The following is a 26,967-nucleotide window of genomic DNA, read 5'->3' on the forward strand; positions in this document are numbered from 1 at the left end:
TATCAAGGACCCAAACCACTCATTATCCCAGCTCTGTTTTTTTTTTTTTGCCTTCCAGCGTTGCCCACAACTGTTATCTGTATCATTATAATCATCATACAGATTAGCCTTCTCCAAAGCAACCGCAGTTGGATGAGATTAGGAAGCATCTGTGCAATTAAATGCAGGGCTTTCGGTCCACTACAGTTCGCTCTCTGTACAGTAGGACTAAATAATATTCTGTGTGGAGGAAATGTTTACCCCTGAAAAAGAATGTATAGTTCGTCAACAATCATCGTTCTAAATGTAGTTCTATTCTATACTACAGTCAATGTGATTATAAAATAGAGTCAATATGAGTGTTGAACTTGGAGTCTGAATTTCATCATTCAAAAGCAGTTTTATTGCCAATTTAACATATTTTGCTGGGGACACAGTTGATAACATGGAACAGGAATCCCTGTACAGTATATTTAACAGTAACAACCACTGTATCCATAGTCTTTCAAGGCCAACACACAAACAAACAAAATCATGAAACTAAGCACAAAGCTTAATCAATTATGTGGAAAGACACTACGCCAGTACAAAACTTAGCCAGTGGTATACAAAACAGGGTAATTCTAAGTATAGAGTAAGGGTTAGTACATGGTAGTGATAGACCTGGGTATGTTAAATCAGCATAAGTGGTAAACTCCCCATAAGAAGAGACCTATGTCTTTGTTTTGATAGTAAAACAAAGCAATAGGGGCCTTCAATTAGGAGGTTAACCTCTTGCTCAAACTTCATACCTTACCCACGTTTGTCACTGAACTAAACTGATTTAGAGACCCCCAATTCAAAACTTAACCAGTAGAATTCAAAACAGGATTGAAGAGTTTTGCAACAACTGAAAAGTGAATACAGTCTTAGCTGACAGAACACACAGGAATGTCGTTTTATGTTCCCATGGCTTGTTATGCAGCCTGATAGTTACACAGACTTGCAACCATACGCTATTAATATGTAAGATGGGCAGGGTGATTATTTTGCAGTGGTGAGAGTGTAAGACCTACGAGTATGGCCGGAGGCATTTCTGGCTTTTAAAGTCCAACACACACTTTGCATGATTAAATACATGCATTTCCCTTGAACTTCCTTAATGTTTAGAGCTAATTAAGACTGTACCTGTTTCCTTTAAAAAAAAATAAATAAAAAAAAACAGAAACAGAACCCTGCTCTAAGACAGAATTTAAATATGAAAAGTTAATTTGACGCTCAAATGACACCACATTAATGCAGCGACTTCATCAACTCATTAAGTTTGATTCTTTGATCTTTACTGCTGGAAAGCCTGAACTGAATTTGGAGTTTTGTGTCACCCAAGGCTAAACCATGACATTCTTGAAATAATCTTAGCTCATCATAGCGGGCTGTTTCATTACCTGTAGACTTGTCAGGTAATTTTTTTTTCAAAACAAAAATCAGCCTGTTGGGCGTTCAAAAATAAAGATTATTTGGATTAATTTTGTGTAACAGGATGTTCCAAAGAATTTATACAGAGGCACTTTGAAGGTCAATGCATGGAGTGGGACATTAGCCCATAGCCATTCAACTCCAAGGACAGCTGCTGGACAAACCATGGTATCAAGGGACATGCATCTATTTCAAAGAAAAAGATCATTGGGGACTGTGTTCTTGTGGCTTCTATCCAAACATGCCCCGATTATTGACAGGGATTTTTTGGGTTTGCAAGGCCTAGATCAATATGTACTGGCAAAAGCAGCAGTGTGCCTTTCAAAACTTCGCTTTGATTCAAGGTTAAACCCTCTGCCTTCGATTTCTTCAATAATTGATTCCTTTAAGTTTCCATAGTAGAGGCAGTAGCAGTTAATGAATGCAGGCATCAATCTCTTTCTCACTCTGGGGTTCAACTGAAGTTAATGAGATAAGCCTTCGTATGGAGCCAGAGAAGCATTACGAGCCATTTGTTTCACATTGATTAGTCAAGTTTTAAGTCAACATACAGAAAAACATCAAATAAAACGAATGGTTACAAGAGTCATACAGTGCAACGGAAAAGGTCTTGCAATCAAAAGGCTTAGGCTTACAAACAGGCGTCACTCTTATCAGAGCCGCCACCAACATAAAGCAGAGTCTGTGGAGAGACCCTTAGAGAGCTGTTGATAAAGCATGATGAAGCGTACTTGGAAAGCTAGGCCCAAGAGGCAGCGTGAGGACCAACTGGCCTTTCTTTGGGTCTTGAGATGAACAGGAAGGAGTGGAGGTTAGGATGCCTCCACCTCCTGCGAGATCGCTTCAGGGTAGCGTCCTGGTCGAAGCTCGGACACAGCCTACACACGGCAATGTTAGCAACAGGCTGAACAGACGAAGAGCCGTTTGTCCCTGCTCTCTTGTCTTTCAGCTGGTCCTGTGAGATGATCCGAAGGGTGACTGCACGTCAGCATCAGTGGACGCATGCTAGCGCTTGAGTCTGTCACTGCAGAGGAACATAGTGATCAGTGGTTTAGTGATCACTGGAATACCAGCAAGGACAGGTGTTTCAAAAGAGTCATAATTTCAGTGTTTTACATGGTGGTTTCACTATGAAGCTTCTAACATTAACATTCCTGACATTGTTCACTGAATGTTGAGGATACAATTGGCGGTTTTTATCTCTGTTTCAGGTGAAGTTTAAGTAACATTTTTCTCACAAGACATGACATGACAAACATAAATCAACAGCTTTTTGAATCAATTTTCAAGATCAAAATACTTCTTTACTTCACAATGCACCTTTAACAAGATCCAAACAACTGCAGGAGCACCTGGACATACACAGTATCAAGACGCTGACATTATCTCCAAAAAACAAATGGCTACGTTTCAGTGGGATTCAGCCAGACTTTCGAGTTGAAAAGACATTCAGAACCTGCCACAGTGCATCTACGATGGCACCATCGCGCTCTCTCAAACGAGGCGACACTTCAATTTTGCTAAACCGCAGCAATGCCATTGATCGAGAACGGGGGGGACAAGCGTATCGTCAGACCCGCAGGAGTAATTAACACAATAATTACAGGCTCATTACTTCCTCTCCTCAGCAGCACCGTAACCATGGCAGCAGGACTGACGCCCGGGAACGGTTAATTGATTTAGACGGGATGAGAGAGAGAAAGTGGCTTGAGATGTAAACGCAGAGGTTCACCATTCCAGGAAACGTTCAAGGCGCCATTAAAGGCGTTTGACACTTGATAGATGGGAAATGTCAACTCTGACCCTGAACCAGCCACACTGTCTACCAAAAATAAAGTGGATGGGAGGTGTGATCAATTTGATAAATGATGTACTCAAATTCCACTGCACGTTTGCAAAAGTCTGGCCTTCTAATGTGTTAGATTATTTTGTTTGCTGTTGATTGTCTTCAAATGTCATGAACTGTCTAGTCTCACACAAAAATGAGTTGATCTTGACACCAAAAACATCTATTCAGTGGTGTGTTCCCCGAAAGCACCATTGAACAACTACCTTCATCAAATAACAGAGACGATCATTCTGAACACACACTGTCTTAGTAACCGCAGTGGTTGCTCAGCAACACTTTCAGGAAACACAGCCCTGACTGGCTAAAGTTCTGTGCTGCATAGAGTGAGTGAGTGAGTGTGTGTGTGTGTGTGTGTGTGTGTGTGTGTGGGCTGGTGCTGTGGGCCCACCTTGTTGTCAGGGGGTCTGGCTGGGGGTGGAGTGACTGCAGTCTGGCCGAGAGGAGCCACTCTACTGGGCTGGCCCCGCAGCGTCACAGTGATGGTGGTGGGGGCCTTCAGCCCAGCTGCCAACACAGAGGGGTTTGGGGATTACACCAGTAAACACAACTGCCATTGCAGCACTACTGTGTATAGTGTGTGTGTGTGTGTGTGTGTGTGTATGCGTGTGTTTCTCTCTCCCCATCTCCCTCACACACACAAACACACACACAAATATACATACATTTTTCTTTCTATTCTGTTTTGATTAGGTCTTTGGCTCTGTAAAGTGTTCAGACATCTATAGTAAGAAGTTGCGGTGCTATAAAAATAAAAAAAAGTGACAGAAATTTACGAAAGACACTAAATACACACCAAAATGAGTCACTTTCGCATTATTGCCCTGCAGGACATGGGCTGTCAGCAACGAACTGTGAATGGGTGTATTCGATGGAATATATTCACACAGAGAAGCACCTCAAATGGCAACACATGGCATTTAGGTTCCTTTGATCCATCTAGCTTTAAAGATTCAGTGGGTAGAACTCACCAATACCCTTGGTATAAAAGGCACAGGTGACATTCCACTTGTTATGAAATGTATTGCCATTCCACTGCTTGGTCAAATTTCCTATTGTGATGCGCTATTTGGAAAGTGCGTTATTTTTCGATAGTTCCCTTCTTTTGGGCTTATTACACTTTAATATTAATTCGCCAATGTGAATGTAACGGTAAAAACAGCAATGTTGTATCTAAGACAGCGGCAATATAAACGAAAATGATAGTAGCAGTGGTATAAGCGGGATAATCAACTCCACGCCGTGCGTTTCTAGGAAAATAATGCACTTATCGAAGTGTAAAGTCCCCTCCGCCTGCGGTGTCGGGTCCTTATTACCACTTTGAACGTGCATTATTTTCCTAGAAACGCACAGCGCCTCGTTGATTATCTCTTACTTATACAACTCAGTTCTGACTACAAAGAGTTCAAAAAGGAATTTTCATGAGGCTGAGAAATTCCACAAGAACAATGCACACCCAGTAAGGCCCTTTCATATAGGACAGACGAGATATTCACATAAAATCATGCTGGTGATTAAATATGCGTGTCCTTATTAGTTTCTTAGTCGAGACTGAAAGAATTGTGTCCACAGCGTGCAAAGACTAATAAAAACACACGTATTTAATCTCATGTGCGATTTTGTGTGAATATGTCATCCAAAAGACATCTTGTGAAAAGGCCTTTGACTTCATTTGAACTGGTACTGTCCACATTTTTGATATCATGATGAAAACCTCCCTGAGTATTTTAAAACATGGTGATTTGTGTGAAATATCATGAATATTTGAGGATGTGCATCTTGTACAGATACTGTACTGCTGCCTGTTTGTATTCTGTTTCTACTCTTCTGTTGGTTTCCCTCACGGGCACCCAGGGGTTAGACTGTGAGTGAGCAAGGAGATTATGAAACATGGAGAGTAGCCTATGAAGGTTATTTCCTGAGAACATACAGAGAAGCCAAAAATCAAACCACTGGATAATTTCTGCGCATACTGTACGTACACAACCAAGAGTACTTAAATGGAACTAGTGTGCATGGTGCACTTTAAGAGACACCAGTTTTATTTGAAACAGTGTTGCCAAGGAAATGTATGTTTACCACACCTACTGTTGTTTTTGTTAGATACATTATGACTCATTGGTCAATACGACGTCAATACGCAAAATGTTTTTGTTCACTATGTACTGTATGTAGCAGCATCTTTTTTAAAGGAGCCATTACTCATCAATGATCCACAAATTACCCAATGATAACTGGAGATAACAGATTGGCTGACAAAAAAAAAAAAAAAAACGCATTGAATCTTTTGCAACTTTTATTGCATTGAAAACAAAATTTGAAAATGGAAAGGGACATTTTGGGCCACCAGTGCCTTTGCCTTTTTCAACTTCAATTTTTTCCCCCACTGTCTGCTTGTATGATGGTCAGGGCAGACAATATAGTCACTTGCTTAGTGTTTAGAATTCTTTTTTTCTAATTGATTGGCTGCCACAAGACAAAACCCTGCGGTAGAAAGCATGTTCCATTTAAGTGCTCCATTCCCCACACATGTACATGAAGAATAAGCAAAACATAACAAATAAAAAATAAAACAAAAAATAAAGACATTGAGAAAGCAAAAGAAGATGGACATGTAAGAAGCAGCTTTCCAGAACTTCAGTTGGAATCAAGGTAACGAGATGTCACAAACCAGAGCTGAAGGAGGAGCACAACATGTGACATTTAAAAGCCTTTGTGACACCTTTTAACAGATTACAGGGGAGGTCAAAAGCAAGCAAATGAACTAAACATGAAAACACAAAGAAACAGAGGACGCAGGGGGCGGGAAGTTGAACAATTCTCTGGAGACACATAATTCAGACAGACGACAGCTCACATACACACTTTTGTTTTTCTTTTCTTACCACCCTATCAGAATTCTAACTATGATACAGATTTGCAAGCTTCATCACAACACTTCCTGTGATACAAATATACACATCTTAGCATGCTACTGCTACGCTGTCCGAGCCGATCATGGACATCCACTAAACACCCGCCTCGACGCCGATGCCTTCCTAGCGTCCTTAGAGACCTCGGTGATGCAATCTAATCACGTGTGGCCAGAGGCCAAACCGGCCTGCTGTGGCCTTCTACACTAGCCATGCCTTGCTGACCCCCTGGCTAGCCAACCGACTGAGCCCTTCATATACTGAATGGGGGGGGGGGGCCGCTGTGTGTGTATGTGTGTGTGTGTTTGGGAAACCGGGAGCGTGGAGTCAACGCGCGCCATCACTTAACACCCCCCCCCCCCCCCCCCCTCCCCACTCCTCCCCTACGTTCCTCATCGCGGCCGGCGCTGTTTGGCCAAGCGGGACGTACCGGCGGCGGCGGCCTGGTTGGAGACCTGCGCCAGGCCCGGCAGACTACTCGCCAGCTTGGCCAGACCGCCGTTGGTGAGGAGCTGGTGGATGGCCGTGGTCTTGCTGATGCCGGACCCTGTGGAGACCACGGGCACTGCCCGCACCAGAGTGCCACCGCCCGCCGCGCCCAGAGACCCCAACACCTGGGGCTTTCCGCTGGTGACCTGAGGGAGGAGGGGGAGGGGAACAGATCAAGGAAGTTCTTGAGATGCGGTATTGTTACACACTGGAGTTACATTCAACTAAAGGACATATTTTTACCCCTAAAAGAGCATGCTATCTAGATTTCAAGGAAGTTCTTGAGATGCGGCACAGTTACACACTGGAGTTACATTCAACTAAAGGACATATTTTTACCCCTAAAAGAGCATGCTACAGTATCTAGATTTCAAGGAAGTTCTTGAGATGCGGCATAGTTACACACTGGAGTTACATTCAACTAAAGGACATATTTTTACTCCTAAAAGAGCATGCTATCTAGATTTCGTAAATGCATTAATGGCTACATGCCAATAGATGCTTTGAAGTCCTCTGCAGGAAACACATGGGGCTAACTAGGAGTTCACTCATTGTTTCTCTGTACTAAATCATAAAACACGTAGCACTTTACAGACATTGACATTTCTTTTCACTAAGCAAAGGCGGTGATGATTACTTCAGTGTTAAAAAGTTGCTCTGACAAAAACAGTCAATAGATTGTTGTTCTGACAAAGACAGTTTGAAGACAGGCACAAAATACTACACTTTTATGTCTACACTTAAGAGAACTTAACAGTGTGAAAACAAGGCTGTATGGTTAAAAAAAAAAAAAAAAAAAATATTTGGTAACTGGAATTGTACATTGACAAAAGAAATTCCCCCCGAAATTGGACTGTGCTTTCTGAAGTGCTGTGTAATTCCCATGCCAAAGTGGAATCGACATTGTGAGAGGAACAAAGACCGAAGCAGTTTGCGTGCAGAGAGTAAAAAAGCCCCACGTCCCTGCTGCACGCCCTACGCTTTCCCTCGACCTGTTTGCTTTTCCCCCCTGAGCCCGCACGCTCTCTTGGGAGAACAGGCGGGGTGGCCATTTCTTAACGCCGTAAATAAAAAAAGAGAAGGGCGTAGGGAAAATAACTGTCCTTGCTCTGAGGCAGCGGTTCTCAACCTCCTCATTAAATAGGCTAACAGTCCTTAAACTCAAGACTCAGCTGGACTTGGACTAGGGAAGGGCAGCGTACTGTAGGCTCGGTCAGTGTGTTTCCCAAACTGTTTTTTTTGGCAAATTGGCAACACACTGTTTACTAAGAGAAAAACTCACGCCACACCACCGTGATATTAAGCACACAAAAAGCCACAATATTTAAAGTTTCCTGCTGTTTATTGGCCCCGACAAAACACATAACTTCCTGACAATCCCGCATAATTTTGGGAAGCTGTGCATGAACCCATAGCTCAACCATTTTTTGTAGTCAACCATCTATCTGTCTGTTGCCCCACTTTAATTCAATTGGAATGTTTTCTCTTTAGTGTGACAAAAGGGAGGTGGGCCAAGTTCATGGTCAGGCATCCTTTTAAAGTAGGATTGTGGTCAATGCCTTGCAGCTACACGGCATGAAGCAACAGACCACATGTTGCTCCTTCTGAACACAGCCATGTCGTCGTGCCACATTTCAGGTGTGACAAACCTATCCTCTGAAATATGAAACAAAATGTGTCCCTACTGTTGTAACACTGTAACTTCCGTGTTTTTTTCCGTCTTTTTATTTTTGTTGGGGGGCTGAGGGGGGGGGGGGGGGGGGCAATAAATCCCTCCATCTACAAATCAGAGTCATGAGTCTTGTGCGTGGCCCCTGGTCTGCCCAGCGCCACGCTAACTGTGTGTTCACACCGCCGGCGACTTGAGCTTCCAAAATCGCTCAGGACGCCCTGTAAAGGACGCTGTGGGAAGCTGGGATCAGCTTGGATTCTTTGGCCGCTCTGACGTAGTAGCATTCTATGTTCGTTGCTGGTCGTTTGGTCGCTGAACCGCGTCATAGCTCATTACCATAAAGTTAAACCATTTTCAACTTTCTCTAGTCGCTCAAGACGCCCAAAACGCGACGCCGACGGATTGGTCGCTGCTGGCAGCTGAGAGAAGCCGGCTTCCATTGAAAATGAATGACTTCCGGAATCTTTGGAAGCTCAAGTCGCCGGCGGTGTGAACACACAGTAAGGCCCAGGTGCGGTGCTGTGCTGTGCTAGAGAGATCTACCTGTGTCCCACTGGCCACACTGGGCGCCGTGGAGGGAAGGCTGGGGGACTTGGTCACAATCTCTTGCAGACTGAAACTCAGGCCCTGGAGCAGACTACTGGCGGAGGGAGCTACACAAGTGAAGTAAACACACACACACACACACACACAGGGGTGACACAGTGAGAACAGGAAGGAAGTTAAAGGCACTAACGGAGAGGTGAGGTGAGGTGAGGCTTCTGCGTCTTCAGTTCCTCACCTCCTCACCACAATACTTTCTGTCCCTTTGCCATTTTACACCTGGGATTTCTACACACATCTGGACCTGTGCATAATATGGAGGCTAGAGAGTAGAAGGGTCCACCACAGAAGTCACCCCAGCAGGCCTAAAGCATACCACAAGTGTCAGCAGCAGAAGTGACAGGTGACAAAAGACAGCTGGAGTTTAGAAATGCTCAGTTAGACCCCAATCTTCCCAAGTGAGGAGGAGACGACAGGTAGACAATCTGGCTTACAGGTGCAGTCCGTGATTGTGGTGAAATGCTGCTGATATTTGAACGACAGATAATCAAATTACACCCCCCTGCCTTCTGCACCGCTGAGGCGACATGCTAAATGGCTGAAATATAGCGCATGGCTTAGTGTAGGCTGATTTGTTGGTTTCTCAATTTATCGAGCCTGGTGTGTGCACAGACACACGATTTTGAACGCACCCAAAACAATGGACAGCTAGAGGGCTGTGAGGAGTGGATCAGACCTGTTTCACAATGCTTGCACTGTGTGTGTGTGTGTGTGTGTGTGTGTGTGTGTGTGTGTGTGTGTGTGCATTACCACTGATTTTCATTTCGGTGCCCATGTTAACAGGTCAGAGCATTCATACTGCCTGACGCAAGGTCTCAGACAGGGATTGTGCTTTTTTTTTTTATTTCAATAAAAATCCAGACATTCTGCACGCGCACGCGCACACACACACACACACACACACACACACACACACAGTGCAGTGTGAAACAGGGCTTAGAGTCTCTTGGACTGCACCTCTGAGACCAGGTCGCTGGGATCACAGGGAGAGTGGAGAGGGAGAGTGGACAGTGTGAGTGGTGTGAGTGGTGTGTGTGGGCAGTGTGTGTGGACAATGAGTTACCCTGGCTGGTGGCAGGAGCAGCTGCCTGGACAGGCGAGGACGAGCAGCTCTGGATGTTGTGGAAACTGGAACCGGAAACTTCCGCCAGGCCAGACCTGCGGACGAGACACAGAAAAGCCCCCATTCGTCTCAGACAAAAAAAAAAACGGACCGTCATGGGCCACAAGCTGCAGTCTTCACACGGCTTTAACGCTGCCGGCTGACAGCATGAAATAAAAACACAGCAGCGTCTGCGAGCGCCGCTCGTTGGTGCTCACTGTAAACAGAGACCACAGCGCACGCAGACAGTCCACAAGTGATTCATCAACCTTCAAAAGGATGGTACTGCTGAGTCAAATCACTGGTCAACACATTTTGAACGCCGATCTTCACAGCCATCTTTCTGTGCAGAGCGAAACTACTGTATATTCAGCTAAACCAACCAAACTGCAAACTGGAATCAACTGAGACCTGAACAGTCTCTCTGTCTATGCATGCGTGTGTGTCTCGGTGTGGGTATGCGTGTATGCGTGTGTGTGTGTGTGTGTGTGTGTGTGTGTATGCGTGTGTGTGTATGCATGTGTGTGTATGTGTATGTGTATGTGTGTGTGTGTGTGTGTGTGTGTGTGTGTGTGTGTGTGTGTGTGTGTGTGTGTGTGTGTGTGTGTGTGTAGGCTAAATGCATCAGACACTGTTACCTTTGTGCGGTGAGCAGACCGGAGAGTTCCTTCGCGCCCGACACGGTCTGGCCCATGGCTATGGCGAGCGGCTTGCCCGACGAGCCCACTACAATCAGGAGGAAACGGGGTCAGACTCCGGGAGGCTCAAACGGCGACCTGGCACTTTCTTTCAGGAAATTTTCCATGCAGTCGCTCGCGCACAGGAAAATCCCCCTGGCCTCAAACGTACCATAAAATTTCAGGGGAGCCGTTTCACCGCTCACATATTTGCTTATTCACCAAACGGGCCAAAGGGTTCACCAGGGCAAAGCACAAATCATTTGAAGCAGAAGCCAAGTGAGTGGACAGATATATATATATATATATATTTTAAAATCCCCACCCCCATCCAAACCTAAGACTAGAGGAGGAGTAGAAGTGGTACAATTTCAACTCTGTTAATAAAAATGTGATGGCATAATTTCAGTCCTATTTCAGCTCTCTCAAAACACAGCGTCAGCTTCTAGAATTAATTAGGTGAACTCTTTGGGCTTCCAGGACCAATGCCAACTGCCAAACAGTGAAATCCCGACACAGAGAGGCACTTTTATCGCCTTCAGTTTGGACATTCCTTTACTCATTTTCTCTGCACACACACACACACGCACACAGACACACACACACAGACCCCACAGCAGCAGCAGCAGCAGCAGCAGGACTGCAGTGGGCCAGCGGTCAGATGTGGAAAAAAACAGCATCAGAGAGTGAAAGTCCTGCCATGTTTTTGTTCCACCCATTCACACACACACACACACACACACACACACACACACACACACACACACACACACACACACACACACACACACACACACACACACACACACACACACACACACACACACACACACACACACACACACACACACACACACACACACACACACACACACACACACACACACACACACAGATCAGAGAGTGCAAGTCCTGCCATGTTTTTGTTCCACCCATTCACATCAAGCAGCTGATTCCAATCAGCACAGCACACCTCCTCAGCCAAGTAGATGAGTCGTTGTTATTAAAGCATTGAGGGAACGCTTTTATCGTCCAAAGTGACTGACCTATTGACCTTTGTGTGCAGCACAGCACTGCAGCGTGCAGACAATATGTTGAGGTTGTGTATAGACAAACGTTAGTTACTGGTATTATACACTTGAAGTGCATAGGTAGGTAGAACCCCTACATGGGAGGACTTGTTACTTTCTGAAGGTATTGAAGAGGTACAGCAATTTCCCGCATATAAGCCGCAGTGTGTATGAGCCACAGTGTTTTATGCAAGTTAAAAGACAAAAAAAAACATATTAACACCATATTAACTACCCCCCTGTTTTAACCTCATAGCTGAAGAAATGTTACTAACCCTAGTGTTTTATGCAAGTTAAAAGACAAAAAAACATATGTAACACCATATAGCACATAACATAACATCACACCTCATAGCTGGAGAAATTTGGCAAAATCAATGTATATAAGCGGCGGCTACTAGTCGGGAAATGACGGTATCTGAAGAGCGTTGCCTTCTCTGGGCGCGGGCGCAGACCCGTTCTGGCTGACGCACGGCACGCCCCCCTCGACTCACCTTCCTGAGCGGCCGAGCTGATGCTGGCGCCCCCCGCGTCGCCGTGGGAAACAATGGTGACTTTGATCTTGGCGCGCTTGGAGGCCTTGGCGGGCGTGGGGCTGGGCGTCTGCCGCCGCTTCAGGTGCAGCCGCATCTGCTCGTCGCGCTCCAGACTCTCCGACGGCTCGCTGGACACTGGGACTAGGGAGCGAACGCAGCAGAGGAGAGAGAAAAGAAACAAGTTTACATTTATTTATGCATTTAGAATGTTCTTATAATGTTCTGTCAGGCTTTCCCTCCACCACCCAAGCGCCATTTTGTCTACGTCTTCACATTAAAGGGACAGGTAGTAGTTTGTCCCAGCAGTGGTAATAAGCAGTAAGCGGTAGTGTGTATAAGCAGGGGATGTGACATCTTTGTTGGAGGTTAGCAGATTTGAAAAGCCCTTAACCCAGGAGTCAAACTCAAGACACTATGCAGCTTCATTTATTCAACACACACATCTTCAGTGTGCTCCATGAAAAGCAAGTTTGCAAAAAGAAAAAAAGAAAAACAGTTACAAGATGACAGACGATTTTGTGAGAGACATGGAATGGAGCTGGAAGCAAACCGGAGATGAGATGAACTGGAGACTAACTCCATCTTGACTACATTTTAAGAGACATTTCTGTGTTCTGACTGGATCAGTCTTTTGTGTGTGAGAGTGCGCGCTATGATTTGATCACCCTATGTGTGTGTGTGCGTGCTATGACTTGATTTGACTCTTTGGGCGTGTATGTGTGAATATAAAGTAGAAGAAAGGCAGAAAATCAGAGAGCGCGAGAGAGAGAGAGAGAGAGAGAGAGAGAGAGAGAGAGTGAGAGAGAGAGAGAAAGAGCAAGAGAGAGAGTGAGAGAGAAGAGCGAGAGAGGGCACACGTGAGAGAATGCACACAAGAGAGAGAGAGAACGAGAACGAGAACGAGAAAGAGAAAGAGAGAGAGAGAGAGAGAAAGAGAAAGAGAAAGAGAGTGAGAGAGAGAGAAGAGCGAGAGAGGGCACACGTGAGAGAATGCACACAAGAAAGAGAGAGAGAGAGAGAGAGAGAGAGAGAGCGCGAGAGCGAGAGGACAGAAGGCGAGGGGCGAGAGACAGGCTACTCACCGAAGAGACAGGAAGGGGTGCCAGGAGGAAGGGTTTTCCTCACAAGCATGTTTTGTTTCAAATAAGCTGCAAACTGAGCTGGAGAGAATGGAACACATTGAGAGAGAACGAGTGAAACGAAGGAAGAAAGAGAGAAAGAAAGAAAGAAAGAAAAGAAGGCAGGAAGGAAGGAAAAGAGGAGGAAGAAAAGAGGAAAACAAGCAGAGACACTCGAGGGAACATGAGGGGGGTGGGAGGGTCATCACATACAGAGATCCTGTCCTTTAACACGACCTTGGCTGTCAAACAAGTCTGCGTTCACCCCACTCAACACCCCCCCAGCACACACACACACACACACTCATACACACACACACACACACACGCTCAACAAAGCCTCCTTCCATCTACCAGCACACACATTCACTGTCTGTGTGGTCCAACACTACAGCACGAGCACAGAAAGAATGTGTGTGTGTGTGTGTGTGTGTGTGTGTGTGTGTGTGTGTGTGTGCGTGATCAGTGGAGTGCGTTCATGATGTGTGTGGGTACTGGGGTACTGGGATATGCAACTGCTGTGCTGAGATACACGTTTGTCTGTTCATGTATTTATGTATGCGTTTAGCTGACGCCTTAATCCAAAGTCACTTACAGATACCAATTGCAGCGGCCAGTCTCCCTGGAGCAACTCGGGGCTAAGTGTCCTTGCTCAAGGGCATAATGGTGGTAGTTACCCAACCCACAGTTTGTGGCTACTGCATGCTAGCCGAGCTACTTAGCCACCACCGCCCAGGGCCAATGTGTACTGTACAACGCACATAATAATAGCCACTTTAAGAGAGGAAAATGGCTGTGTCAGAAGTTGTGGGATATCGTCATGTCTGTTACACACTATACATAGTTATCTTTTTCCTAATCTTAAACCGCCCAGCCCACGCATGACTTGCGGCAGAGTGGCGGCGGACTCGACGCCCTGAAGACATACGTGCTGTTTGCTGCAGTGTGTCTGCAGGGGAGCACCAGAGGGGCTTGAGATAAGTTGCGAATGCCGCGGGACTCTTGGGTGTCATGGGTGCCTCTCATTCAGCTTTTATACATCCTTCCTTCCTTCCTCCTCGGGCCTCGATCCTCACTGATCTATATAAAGAATGATGGGGCGGCAACAATGGGATAGTCTATCCAGTTTTAGTTATAGATCAGTGGGAACGCCCCTCGAGGATCGAGGAGAGATGTTGAGAGGCACCCTATGAGGCCTGTTTGTCCAATGCGCACGAATGCTACGTGTGTCAATGTGTCTGTGGGGGGTTCTTATGGGTGGGTGGGTTACTGGTGGGGTGGGGTGGGGGGGGGGGTAGTTGTGATGGGTGGGTTGGTTACTGGTGGTGCGGGGGTGGGTGAGGGTGGGGTGGGGGGGGGGGTACTGATGGGTGGTGGGTTACTGGTGGGGCGGGGTGGGGGGGGGGGGGGGGTTGTGATGGGTGGGTGGGTTACTGGTGGTGCGGGGGTGGGTGAGGGTGGGGTGAGGGGTGCAGTCACATGCTGGGGTACCTTGTGCCTGCTTGTGTGTGAGCACCGTCCCGGATCGCTGCATGTGGGTCTTGAGCAGCTGGGTGGCCGTGATGAGGCTGGACTTCTGCGCGGGGGACAGGCCCGTGGTCTTGGGCTTGGGGCTGGACGTCGGGCTGCTGCACACGCTGGACATGTCCTGGAGGAAGACAGGAAGTAAGACAGGAAGAGGGTGTCAGAGAGCGCCATCATTTCTGATCTTAAAGCAACACTAAAGCACTTTTCCTCTGTCGCACAGACGCTATTTGTTTATCCAGCAAATAACAGACAAGGTAGAGTATGTTGCATGATTTTATGAAAGTATGATGTATTGCGACATCGAAGCAAGTCAAATTTGTAGTTTCTGATGTCTCATTTCATCGAACTACAGATACACTACCCCACCTCGCAAAGTTACATAGTGCGGTTATAGCCGATAGAGGGCCGCAAAGTGAAAGCAAAATGCCGTTCACCCTGTTACGAGTTGATGAACCGCTGAAATGATTTTGGAAACATTATTTTAAGGTACGAAAAACTCTTTAGTGTTGCTATAAGACAATGGAAAAGGGAAAGTGCTTATCAATGGCTGGGAGTTGCTTTGGATAAAAGCGTCTAGCAAATGAATAAATGTAAATTATGTAAATGTAAGTGAATCAAACAACTCTCATGTATGAGTGTATAAGCACTTCTGATCTAAAAGGACACTTCATTATTTTTATTTTTTTACTCTACTTTCCCATCTGTTTGGGTCCAAACTTTACTATGGATCAAAAAGATCAAAATCCATTTAACTGCTATAATCGCCAATCACAAAATGGTAGTGTGGGCAAATGTCAGCTTCAAAGTAGACCATTTGTTTTTGCCACCAACAGGCTCATGATGTATAACCAACCACACAAAGGACCCATTTAACAATTGCGGAGTAAATCCCCACATACTTTCACAGAACCTTAGTGGTCGGAATGTAAAATATACAACCATTAGGGGCTTTTCAGTTTCTGACAGAAACAAAAACACAGCGGAGGTGGTAATTAAGCGGCTGTAGAAAAAGCCAAAAACGGAATCAGCGTTGTCCACAAAAGTAAAAGAAAAGAAAATGTCTGACAACATTTCATAACAGTTCTTACTAGAGTTCCATAATTTGTTTTTTACTCCTACACTGTGTCTCACTGGAATTACTGGCTACACTTCCTGCATGTCTCCTTGTAGTGCTGCTCTGTTTCATCCGTATCCACGAGCTCTCTGAAACCCTGCACAACTACGGACCATCTCATTTGTTTCCCATCTGGGGTAATAAAACGACTGACCTGAAGTGAAAGGACTACGTGTGCAGCTTGACGAGTTGTGCAGGTGTGCTGTTGAGCCACGGGAGGATAACTGACCTCTGACCCCGAGGGCGAGATGGGCACCCGCACCGACGGGGAGGAGGGCCGGGGCCGGTCCAGGTCAAAGGGCAGCTCGCGGCGCGGCTTCTTCTTCTTCTCCGTGTCGAGGTCCCGCATCTCCCCCGAGCCGTGGCCGTGACCGTCGGCTCGCGTCAGGACGCCCGTCAGGAAGTCCGCGATCTCATCCTGATGAGAGAGGCACACGCACGAGCTTAAAGCCAGACTGTGCCGGAACTGACCACTTCTTGAGCTACTGTATGGCTTTATAGGCCACTGGCTTTGGCATCATCTACGAACTCGCTTAAAGGGATAGTTCGGGTTTTAAGACACGAAGTTATATGGGTTCCCCGTCAGCAACGTTGTGCATCAGCACTGACTTACCCCGCAACAGCGTCCTGTGAGCCGAGATCCAGCCGGTTTTTGATGCTGAAGAAAGTAGTCCGGCAAGTTTCTGGGGTCACGAAAGTAAAGTGTTTTTCTTCTCAAAACCATATGCGTTCAAAAGAGTGATATATTTGCACCACAAAAACGTTGTCCAGGAAAAATTCAAACCTCTTTATCACTTACTTATTTTTCGCGATTCCTATCACTGCGCGCTACTGACAGCTGGACAACGTTTTTGTGGTGCAAATATATCACTCTGTTGAAAGCATACGGTTTTGAGAAGAAAAACACTTTACTTTCGTGACCCCAGAAACTTGCTGAAGAAAATAGTCCGGCATCAAAAACGATCAAAAACCGGCTGGATCTCGGCTCACAGGACGCTGTCGGGGGGTAAGTCAGTGCTGATGCACAACGTTGCTGACAGGGAACCCATATAACTTCGTGTCTTAAAACCCGAACTATCCCTTTAAAATGGCGTGTCAACACACGTCTCTCTTCCTATCTGCTGTCCAGTCCAGTGTCCTCCGTAGCTCTGTGGCCAGGGACCGAACATACCTTAACAATTCAATTAACGACGCAAGAAGCTTTCACAGCACATCGCCAATTTACATCCCCAAAATCTACTTTTCATTATTTGTTAACTTGTTTGTTTTGTGTTGATGCCTTGTGTAGGAGTGCACTGGCGAGCAATCTTGTTTCTTTTTTATTGTCAATTATTTGTTAATTTGTCTGCTTATTTGTCTGCTTGATGTCTGTGTGTGGAGCTCTTTGGATTGCACTCTGTGCATAAAAAAATGCGCTACATAAATTAGACTTATTTACAAAAGACAACAATTAGCACGTTTATGCAAGCTTTCTTCAGTGCCAATAGTGCTGTTGATGTTCGTTCGATGCGACTACCTCTGCATTTAGCTCGCTGGTTTAAGGGCAACAAAACCTACTGTGACCCATGTCTGCCCCCTAGTGGAGCTATGAGTGATCATTCAAAGTGATATCCCAAAACTTCATCCAATGAAGTACACATACAATTGCAGAACATCATGATCTTCATGAACAAACCTGAATGCATCGATCCACCATGGTCTGTGTCAGCCCTTCACCTTTCATCTTAGTGGAGTTGATCCTAACCAGACAGCAGACCACGCGTCATAATGCATCATAACAACATTGCATTTTCAGGTATTGAGACTTATAGTCCCAGCAAAACACAACACAATAACACAACACTTGGCTTACTATACATGCACTGTGCACTAGTAGGAAGCAGATCATGTGAAGCCAAGCCTGGCTTAGCTTAGGCTCAAAGGAAAGTAAAATAAAGTGGAATTTAGCAGACGATTAGCAACAGGGACCTGAAACACCAGGCTACAGAATCGCGGGATGTCCATTTTTCTGGTGGTGGCTCTACCACTGGTCAACTACGACCACAAAACTGGCGTAGGAGTGCCATGCCAACCCATGGCTTGGAAATACAGGAGGGACGGGCCTGAGGACTCACCGGAGGTTGTCGTCAGCTCCCCCCACCACCACCATGCTGTTGTCGGCGCGGATCTTCTCGCGGAACTCCTCCATGGCCTCCGTGCCGCACTGCAGGGCGTTCTGGCCCACCACGAACAGCACCGGCGTCTTCATGTCCAGCAGCGGGTCGTCCACGTCCTGGGGAAAGAAAAGCCGGCGAAAACAACAAGTGATGAGAAACATGGCGGCTTTTAAATCAAGCTACAGGGCTGCAGGCGTGGATGCTTTTCACGCTTGTTGTGTGACATTAGAATACAGAAATAATGGATCTATTTTCTAGACTGACATTAGTGACCTTCTCACCTTATACTGACAAAGTAAAACTTCAGCAAAAAACTTCAGCAATTGCGATATTTGAGATGCTTTCCGCGTGCCAAAAGACAATCCAAACCAAAACAAAATCTGCGGCTGAGTTCATTTGGGCTTAATCTTAAATCTTTTCCTGTGACAGGGTCAAATCTGACCTCGATTGTTCGCTTTGGTATGCAAAATATGTCGGTCACTAGGGCGTGTTGCCAAGGCCGTTCACAGATCTTACCCCCCTGGGTCCATTGACTGTCTGCAGTGGGAAGCCAAGGCACACCACAGCGGTCAGATACTCCATGAGCGAGACCTGCAGGAGAGAGACACCAACCCAGGTTATCAGCTTATGCTCGTCCAGGTCAGGCTACGCTTCAACAAAAGTCTGCAGACAAACAGTACAGAGCAACTGCATTTCCCGCAAGCCTTGCTGAACATAGTATTATTTAACTATTAATCATAGTTAAATAAGAGAGAGAGAGAGAGAGAGAGAGAGAGAGAGAGAGAGAGAGAGAGAGAGAGAGAGAGAGAGAGAGAGAGATTCTAATTTTGAACACTCTCTCTCCATGGTTACCACTGTGGTTGCTCAGCAATGCTAGTAGGAAATGCAGTCCAGAAGGACAGAACTGTGGGAGCTCTACTCACATGGCAGGCGATGAGTGCCCCTGCATTCCAGCCCACCAGGACGATGGGTTTGTGGGGAAAATGGCTGTGGACCTGGAATTCAACAAACCAACAAACATGTCAGTTCGTTCACTTCACAGAGATTAAAGCAGAATAACATACACACTGAGCTCGATTAAAATTGGAGAGGGCAATTCTGCTAAATGGTTGTTAACATGAGGTCAAAAGCCACTCTTTTGTGCCCCTTTCAAACTGCAACAGTATACAGCTCAATTGGGACCACTTGGTTTCCCCATGGCTGCACCTCAAACTACAGTGTTCATATTTATAGTTGCACAACACCACCACAGAATGTGCACAACAACTCCTAAAGGGGGCTATATACATCAAGACTGATTTACGTCCGCACACGTGGAGTATAATCTAAAAGTTGCTGTTTGCTCTCTGACAGTAATTTTCCCCAAAAGCAGATGCTCACCTCCATGACCTTGCCTCTGACAGCGCCGATCATGTGCTCCAGGCACTGAGTGATGCCTACATTGGCCCCGCTGCTCACCACGTGCGTGTTGATGGGGACGACCTGGTGCACACACACACACGAGGAATCAATCAATCAATCAATCAATCAATCAATCAATCAATCAATCAATACACTTACTGCTACATCATTTACACTACTACATTTCGCTTGATTTTATTCGCCATTTACATCATGGCGCGAGACAGGGGGTCTGACTGAAACAGGGAAGCAGCGGTCAGCTGTCTCGCCACCTTCGACTGTCTCGTGACTCGCTTGCCGTAGCAGGCAGCAACATAGCAGCTATGAACATCGTTGGCTAGTTTATCTATATTATCTAATAAAAATTCATCAGGCTGTGCTATACTTATTACATATTTACAAAAAAAGCCCACGTGGACCTTCAAACTACTGGACTGTATTGAAAGCCATTCTAGCTGGAGAGTGTTGCATACACACACACATGCACAAAAATAAACAAATAGCAGGAGAATGGTGTTGTCTGTTTAATCGTAATGCCGTGAACTGCAGTGAACTGAGGCCAACCTTGCCCAGACAGGACAGCTGGGACTGCCAGAAGCGCATTCTGCGTGAGGTAGGGAGGGTCGGGTTGGTCGGTCCTGATGGAGCAATCAGGATCAGAGGGGATCCAGGAAGTTTACTCTGGAAAACAAGCAATAACAAACAGATGAGCATCTGCACGTCCCGACCAATTACGCTGTCATTTCCGCCGTAGTGTCCCAGTTTTCCCCCAGCCCCGACAAATCAAATCCAGTCGTAGAGAAGAGCAAAGCTGTGGTGGTTCTGTTGCAGTGCATTCTGGATCAACATCTGACCTGAAGTGTACCACTAAAGTTATTAAGCTCCATTGTCCTAGAATCTAAAATATAAAACAGCACAGAGGTTTGGCAGTGTAAGATGAGACACACAACTACACCAATAAGTGCAAAGATACTCGACTGATGACAGGTTGACTTTCAGGCAAGAGAGACCTTTCAAGATTGCTCACTGGCTCTCACCCAAGTAGTCTCCCAACACTTCCAACACACACAAATGCACGCACGCATAAATGCATGCACGCACACACCCACCCACCCACACAAGACACAGACACACTACAATTTACCGTGACCTATATTTATCCTCTACTCCAATTAACAGATGCTTTATTCATAATCTCTATCTATTCTGATATCACAGCACAATTCCTTTGGACAAAGAGGAACAGCAGAGCTAAAACGCTTGCACACACTCTGAACTATTGCCATGCCGATGACTAGCGCAATAACACAGTCAGTGCTGGAATTTCAAACCCCAGTCATTAGTGGAGCAGAGAAGCAGGACTTCTAAAGACCGCTTGCCTACTGGCACTGTGCGACAAAGGGCTGTTGGTCATAACACTGGCAAAGCCTCCAAAACAATTGAAGTCGCTCATGGCAGACACGACAGTAGCGAAGATGGCACAAGAGCCTGACAAAACGTCCCTAGTTAATTCAGAGCCTGGTCCATCCATAAAGTCCCTCGTGCTACACATAACACGAGTCGAGTTTTCATTACGTGTATTCGGCCCCACTACCCAGGTAAAGGGAACAGGTACAGGAATATATAATAATATAGAATAATATAGAACAACATCCAGCCCTTTTGACCGCTGTGTTTCCATTGCCTGACCATATGGAGCCTTTCTTCTTGTGCAATCTTGCCGCTGATTAGATTAACTGAAATATCATAGCAGCTACAGCAAATACTCATCCCACTCTAACGCATCAAACCCTTTATTATAATTACTGTATACTGTAGTTACATTAACCTAAACAATCCTAACCTCAATTAGCCTATCCACCTTGGGAGGCAAAACATATTCGTGCTGGTTTTAAACATCAACATTTTTGCAACAGCTAAGCCTATTTTATGCAAATATCTTCAAATGGAGTAAACTGAACTCAACTCAACTGACACCATAGGTTGCCTATGAATAGCTGATCCAAATGAAATGTGACATTGTGTAGATTTCATTTGCACGTAGGCTTTCTTGATAAATTAAAATACCATCCAGTTAAAGCTTATTTTGAACAGATATTTGTTAATTCTGTGTAGGCTACCTCAACTCAACAAGCTAATTGCCTGACCTCTGCCTTGCTGGAGTTTTTTTAAAAAAAAATTTCACGTCACCTTCCCCTCATACCTCGTTTACATCTCGTTTTTCTGGACCACACTGAAGTACTGAGGTAGGTGTTTGTTTCAGACCGGTAGAAGGTCTTGAAAATCATCTTTATGGGGCCGTTCCGGTAATGGAAACTCACGCAGTACGGTGAGACCCCATAAAACTAGCCCCAAATTCCTCTAATGGAGACTCGAATATGAGCACATTTTCCAGTGGGCACAGACTTTCACTCAACTGAATACATTAGCTCTCCATAGAGATCAATACTTTGCCAAATGTGCAATAAGCTATTCTGAGCAGTCAAGAGCACATTTTCATGCCTGAATTGAACCAAGAGAAGCGATAAATTAACAATTCAAAATCCATCCCACAAATGAATGCTGACTAACGTATACTTTCTGAGCCTACTGAACTATAGTTAGCTGACATAAGGATAAGCAGTTCACTTAAATGTTCTAAATGAAGAATAAAAGCATTATGGGTCAAATCTGAGGAGGACTGTCTTATTTGCCATACCCTGTAAAATGTGCATTTCAGCCAAAAGCGAGTGACTTTGTGAGCTCAACGGGGCTGGTGTGCTACACTCAATTCAATTCAATTCAATTGTATTTATAGAGCGCCAAAACATTACACATGTCTCAAGGCGCTTCACAGAGCGTCAAACCTTCAAAGAGAGCCCATGAGCAACAGGGGCAAGGAAAAACTCCCTAGAATTGGAGATACATATAGGAAGAAACCTCAGACAGATCCACGACTCAAGGGCCCAACCCATCTGCCTAGGGTCAGTTAAGTAGAGTAAAGTCATTTGTAGTATCAGAAGGTTCAAGCACGGGGCTTACCGGCTTGTTGTGGGACAGCACCCCGACGGCTGGGTCCCAGGGCCGCTTGAGCAGGAGAGAGAGCGCCTCCGACCCGGCCGCGCCCGTCTTCACCGAGGAGGTCAGCAGCATCCGGTCGATCAGAGAGGGCACCTGGAGCGGGCATGGGGCGGCAGAGTGAGATCAACTTCAACTTCAAACTTCCAACTTCCAACTTCCAACTTCCAACTTCCAACTTCCAACTTCCAACTTCCAACTTCCAACTTCCAACTTCCAACTTCCAACTTTCAACTTTCAACTTTCAACTTTCCATCTTTATTGTCCCAAAAGGGCAATTGGTTGTGCAGCAAGACATACACTTATAGACAACACAAGTAACAAAACAGAACAGACCATAAAGTGCAGTGTGCACATAGACATACAAAGCTGTACCTGATACAGATCACGGGCAACTCACAGAGGAGCAAACACTTAGGGCGCAGTCTAGTGTGGAAAGAGCACCATATGAACGAGGGGCCTGTTTTAAATGCTGAGCAAAGGGCAAGGTCTAAAGTCTTACTAAAGCTTGCTTAATAACTATGCCAGATCTATTAACAACTTTAATACCACGAGAAAAACCCTAAGCACAAACACCATGGTTCAGCTGAAAGCTGTCTCTTGCCACATGATGCTGTTTGTTCATGTCCGAGAACTTTGCTCATAGACTGACACTACACTCTGCCCAGTGTTTAAATTAGGGCCCCAGGTGTCAAATGTAATAGGATTCCTTAGTGCAATATTGCTCATCTGTTGTAAGTCAAGTCATATACTACAAAGCGGTAATGTTGTGCAATGGTATAAAGTTGCAGAGAGAAGGAGAGTGAGAGAGAACAAGAAAGAAAGAAAGAGAGAGAGAGAGATAGAGATAGAGAGAGATAGAGATAGAGAGAGAGATAGAGAGAGAGAGAGAGATAGAGATAGAGAGAGAGATAGAGAGAGAGAGAGAGATAGAGATAGAGATAGAGATAGAGAGATAGAGATAGAGATAGAGAGAGAGAGAGAGATAGAGAGATAGAGAGAGAGAGAGAGAGAGAGACTCCTCCTCCTCCTCGGCTCACCTTGCTCTTGAGGGTCTGCAGCACGTCCAGGTAGGCTGCCAGCATGGCCAGGCTGAGGGACTCCACCAGGGTGCTGTGGAGCCACTGCGTCAGCTTGGTGTCCCAGTTGACGCTGGCCAGGGCGTGCCGCACCTTCCTGGCGCACTTGTCCACGGCAATCCTCCTCTGGACCGGCTCATTGCAGGCCTGTGGTGGCACAGCAGAGTCAAGATATTTGGTTTTTAATTTCCCACATAAGTAAAAGTAAGTAAATAAGTAAGTGAGTAAGTAAGTGAATAAATAAATGTACATATAGTTGATAAATGGACTGCATCTATACACTGCTCAACAGAGTTGAACTCACACTCTCGTTGGCTAGGCGGGCGAGTCGCTCTGCCTGCAGAGCCTTCAGCACCCTGTTGAAGAGCTTGTTCTGGGCCATGGACCACCCGGCCCTAGAGGAGAGATCAGGGCACAACACAGGGTCAACAAAACACACCAGGAACCAATGAACACCATTTTCAAAAACAAACAAACATAGAAAACACATAGAAATAGGTTTGGGTCATTCCATGTCAAATCAACCAGAGCCTCCTACAGATTCTAGTTCTTGAGCAATGAGCTTGTGAACTTTGACAAAAAAAATAGGCAGAACAAATTTGACACCCCCCTCCCCCCATAAAAATGGCTGTTACTTGAAAAGTATTGATCTTAGCACAAAACCATTTCACAGAGTGTCTCCTGGGTAACATAGGTGCACATGGTATTTTTTTCAGATTTTTTTGAGACGCAAGTGCGTGGGCACTGGTTGATTTGACGTGGAATGACCCGTTTCTAAACATATTAGGGCTGTGTGATCTAACCAAAATAACGACATAACGACGATAACGACACATGACTCATATATTGCATATTTCCTTTAAAAACCACATAGAGCATAGGGTCTATTTCTGAATATATACTTGACAAAGGCCTAAATTGTAGTGTAAATATAAGCTTTTTCTCAGCAAGCTACCATTAGCAATTGACCTCATTTATGGTATTAATGAAAGCGTAGATTTTTTTACTTCCAATTGATTAGTGAGAACGGTTACCTTTTAGGCCGTAACACAAAAATATCATTATGCAACAATGTCATCAATATCACAATGATGCCAATACAGCTGAAAGTCACCTCATAGGAACAAATAACCACAATATACAATACGATATGGCACAGCCCTGCAACCTATGACACACTTAACCCCCAGGGTGTGTCTGAACTAGGTTTCTATAGTATTGGGTTTTGAACGTTTGTGTCAATTGGGTTTTGAACGTTTGTGTCAATGCAAAGCCACGAACTTGTTGATGTGTTCCTCCCAGTCATCGGGTGGCGGGGGTCCGTCGGCAACGGTGCGGGCAAACAGAACGTGCCGCTCACACTCGTTCATCACGGTCCGTGCCTTTTCGTTGTCATAGAGTGGGATTGCGGTAGGTGTGACTGACTCCACATCCACCGATATATCAGACTCACTGCAAAGTAGGTGAGCATCAATAAAGGCCAAACTATACATCAAAACAAAAGGTATCCTAAGAAACAGTTTCAAATACACTAACTCACTCACAAACACACACACACACACACTCACTACTTTAAACATTATATTCTTATTTTCATCTTTAAATAAGCAAATGAAATGTATTGCTCTCTGATCCACACTCACGCTGTGCCTTCAGGCTGTCGCCGAGGCGTGACGAACAGCATCCGTGTGGGCCGGGCGCTGCTGGCGTCGGGATGTGCGTTCCATGGCTTGGCGTAACTGTGGTCAAGGAAGACCAGGTCCAACTCCCGCTCGTGGACGGACAACTGGAATAGCAGGGAGGTTCCCATTCTCCTCGCCGATGTCTGATAGTCCCTCTCGCCAGCACGGTACATCGTCCACTAGGGCCACAACGGGGCCCAAATGCTCCCCAATGGAGGGATGTCCCTCTGCGCGTGCATGAGCTGTAGGGTCACAACCAGAGGCAGATTGATGAATACAATAATTACATATAGGAACGTTAGACGATTTAGAAACCAAGTAAGCTTGGTGATTGCCAAACATACACTAGCAGCTCCTATTCCATCGCCACAGTGCCACAATACACACCCTTTCAGGATGAACCCAAACACCACCCTTCCACGTTGTGGTCTCCCACATGATAATAAACATCTTTCCTGCTGACACAATGCAACGTCAGCCGAAACCATGGCAAGTGAAGTCAGGTACCCACTTTATTATCTGACAGCTAGCTAGCTAACTTATAATTTAACTGAGATGTGACATGTTATTTTAGAGTGGTTAGGCAAACTGTCGTGACGTTGTAACAATACAATAGTAGTGTTGCAAACCACTAGAACGGAAAGCAAACGTTACAACGTTATTAGCACGCATGGATAAAACATTCGTACATGTATATCTTGTCTTTCCTTGTCGTAACATCACTGACAAAAAGGTGAATACTAACAGTTAATTTTACCGTCTCAAAACCTGGATATGCTGCATGAAACCCACGCTAACCTTACCCTGAGTGTAAACGTCAAACACGAATCCGGGGAATTGGCCAATGTTCGCTACCCTACGTTAACTTAGATGATTTCGGAATCATTCATTCATTTCATATTTAGAGTTACTCCAGAGATGGTTGATAAAGCTAAACTAAAGTGTCTTTGGTTACTCATAGATAGCTAAGGGAAATTGTTGATACAATGCCTCACCACCCTGATGATAATTTTACGCAGCGTTCAACGTTGGCTAGTTCGCTTGTTCACTCTAGTGAACTCGTCATCGTGGACTAGCTAACATGGCCTTATGCAACAAACAATCCCGCCAAAGTACAAAGAACATGCCAACAATGTTAACTTAGCAAGGCAAACCATCCGATGTTGGACAGCAATCTCTCTAAGGACATGTATATCAAAAGATAACGTTAGCTAGCTTGCTGACTAACATTAGCAAGCTAATGTTACCGACGTTTGTCCAACCCAGGCTTCACTTGGCAAGCTCAGTGACTTACTTTGTCTTTCGACGATCAAAAGGGCCTCTGTGACATTTCGATCTTAAATATGTTGTTGTGAGAGTAATCCTGAATATGCTGTTTTAATAATTTCATGTGTTATACTGTAAGATTTTAAAATTCACTCCCGCGGTTGTAATAGCAGTAATGGCTGACTTCCTTTTGTTTCACTACCGCGCCACAGATGTCTTCAGTCGG

General features: G+C 45.4%; 1 protein-coding gene across 6 annotated transcripts; it reads right to left on the reverse strand.

The window, feature by feature from the left end:
• Positions 1–359: 359 nt before the first annotated feature.
• Positions 360–26,949, reverse strand: kansl3 (KAT8 regulatory NSL complex subunit 3). 6 transcript variants are annotated; one of them, XM_062542588.1, is made up of 22 exons: positions 26,770–26,949; positions 25,437–25,717; positions 25,075–25,245; positions 24,098–24,188; positions 23,755–23,940; positions 22,679–22,810; positions 20,222–20,338; positions 19,637–19,738; positions 19,180–19,251; positions 18,773–18,847; positions 18,215–18,372; positions 17,776–17,839; positions 16,330–16,518; positions 14,951–15,107; positions 13,424–13,501; positions 12,300–12,482; positions 10,697–10,784; positions 10,020–10,114; positions 8,897–9,006; positions 6,623–6,827; positions 3,672–3,787; positions 360–2,458 (listed from the first exon to the last, which is right to left on the reverse strand). In XM_062542588.1, exons 2-22 carry the CDS (start codon positions 25,646–25,648, stop codon positions 2,456–2,458), a joined length of 2,604 nt encoding a protein of 867 aa, XP_062398572.1. In that variant the 5' UTR covers positions 25,649–25,717; positions 26,770–26,949; the 3' UTR covers positions 360–2,455. The 6 variants fall into 6 exon arrangements, with proteins under 6 accessions (XP_062398572.1, XP_062398571.1, XP_062398574.1 ...); XM_062542587.1 differs by having other exon boundaries at positions 16,255–16,518; XM_062542590.1 differs by lacking the exon at positions 13,424–13,501.
• Between the last annotated feature and the right edge of the window lie 18 nt (positions 26,950–26,967).

The sequence above is a fragment of the Sardina pilchardus genome, chromosome 8, assembly GCF_963854185.1.
Source record: "Sardina pilchardus chromosome 8, fSarPil1.1, whole genome shotgun sequence".
NCBI lineage: Eukaryota > Metazoa > Chordata > Actinopteri > Clupeiformes > Clupeidae > Sardina > Sardina pilchardus.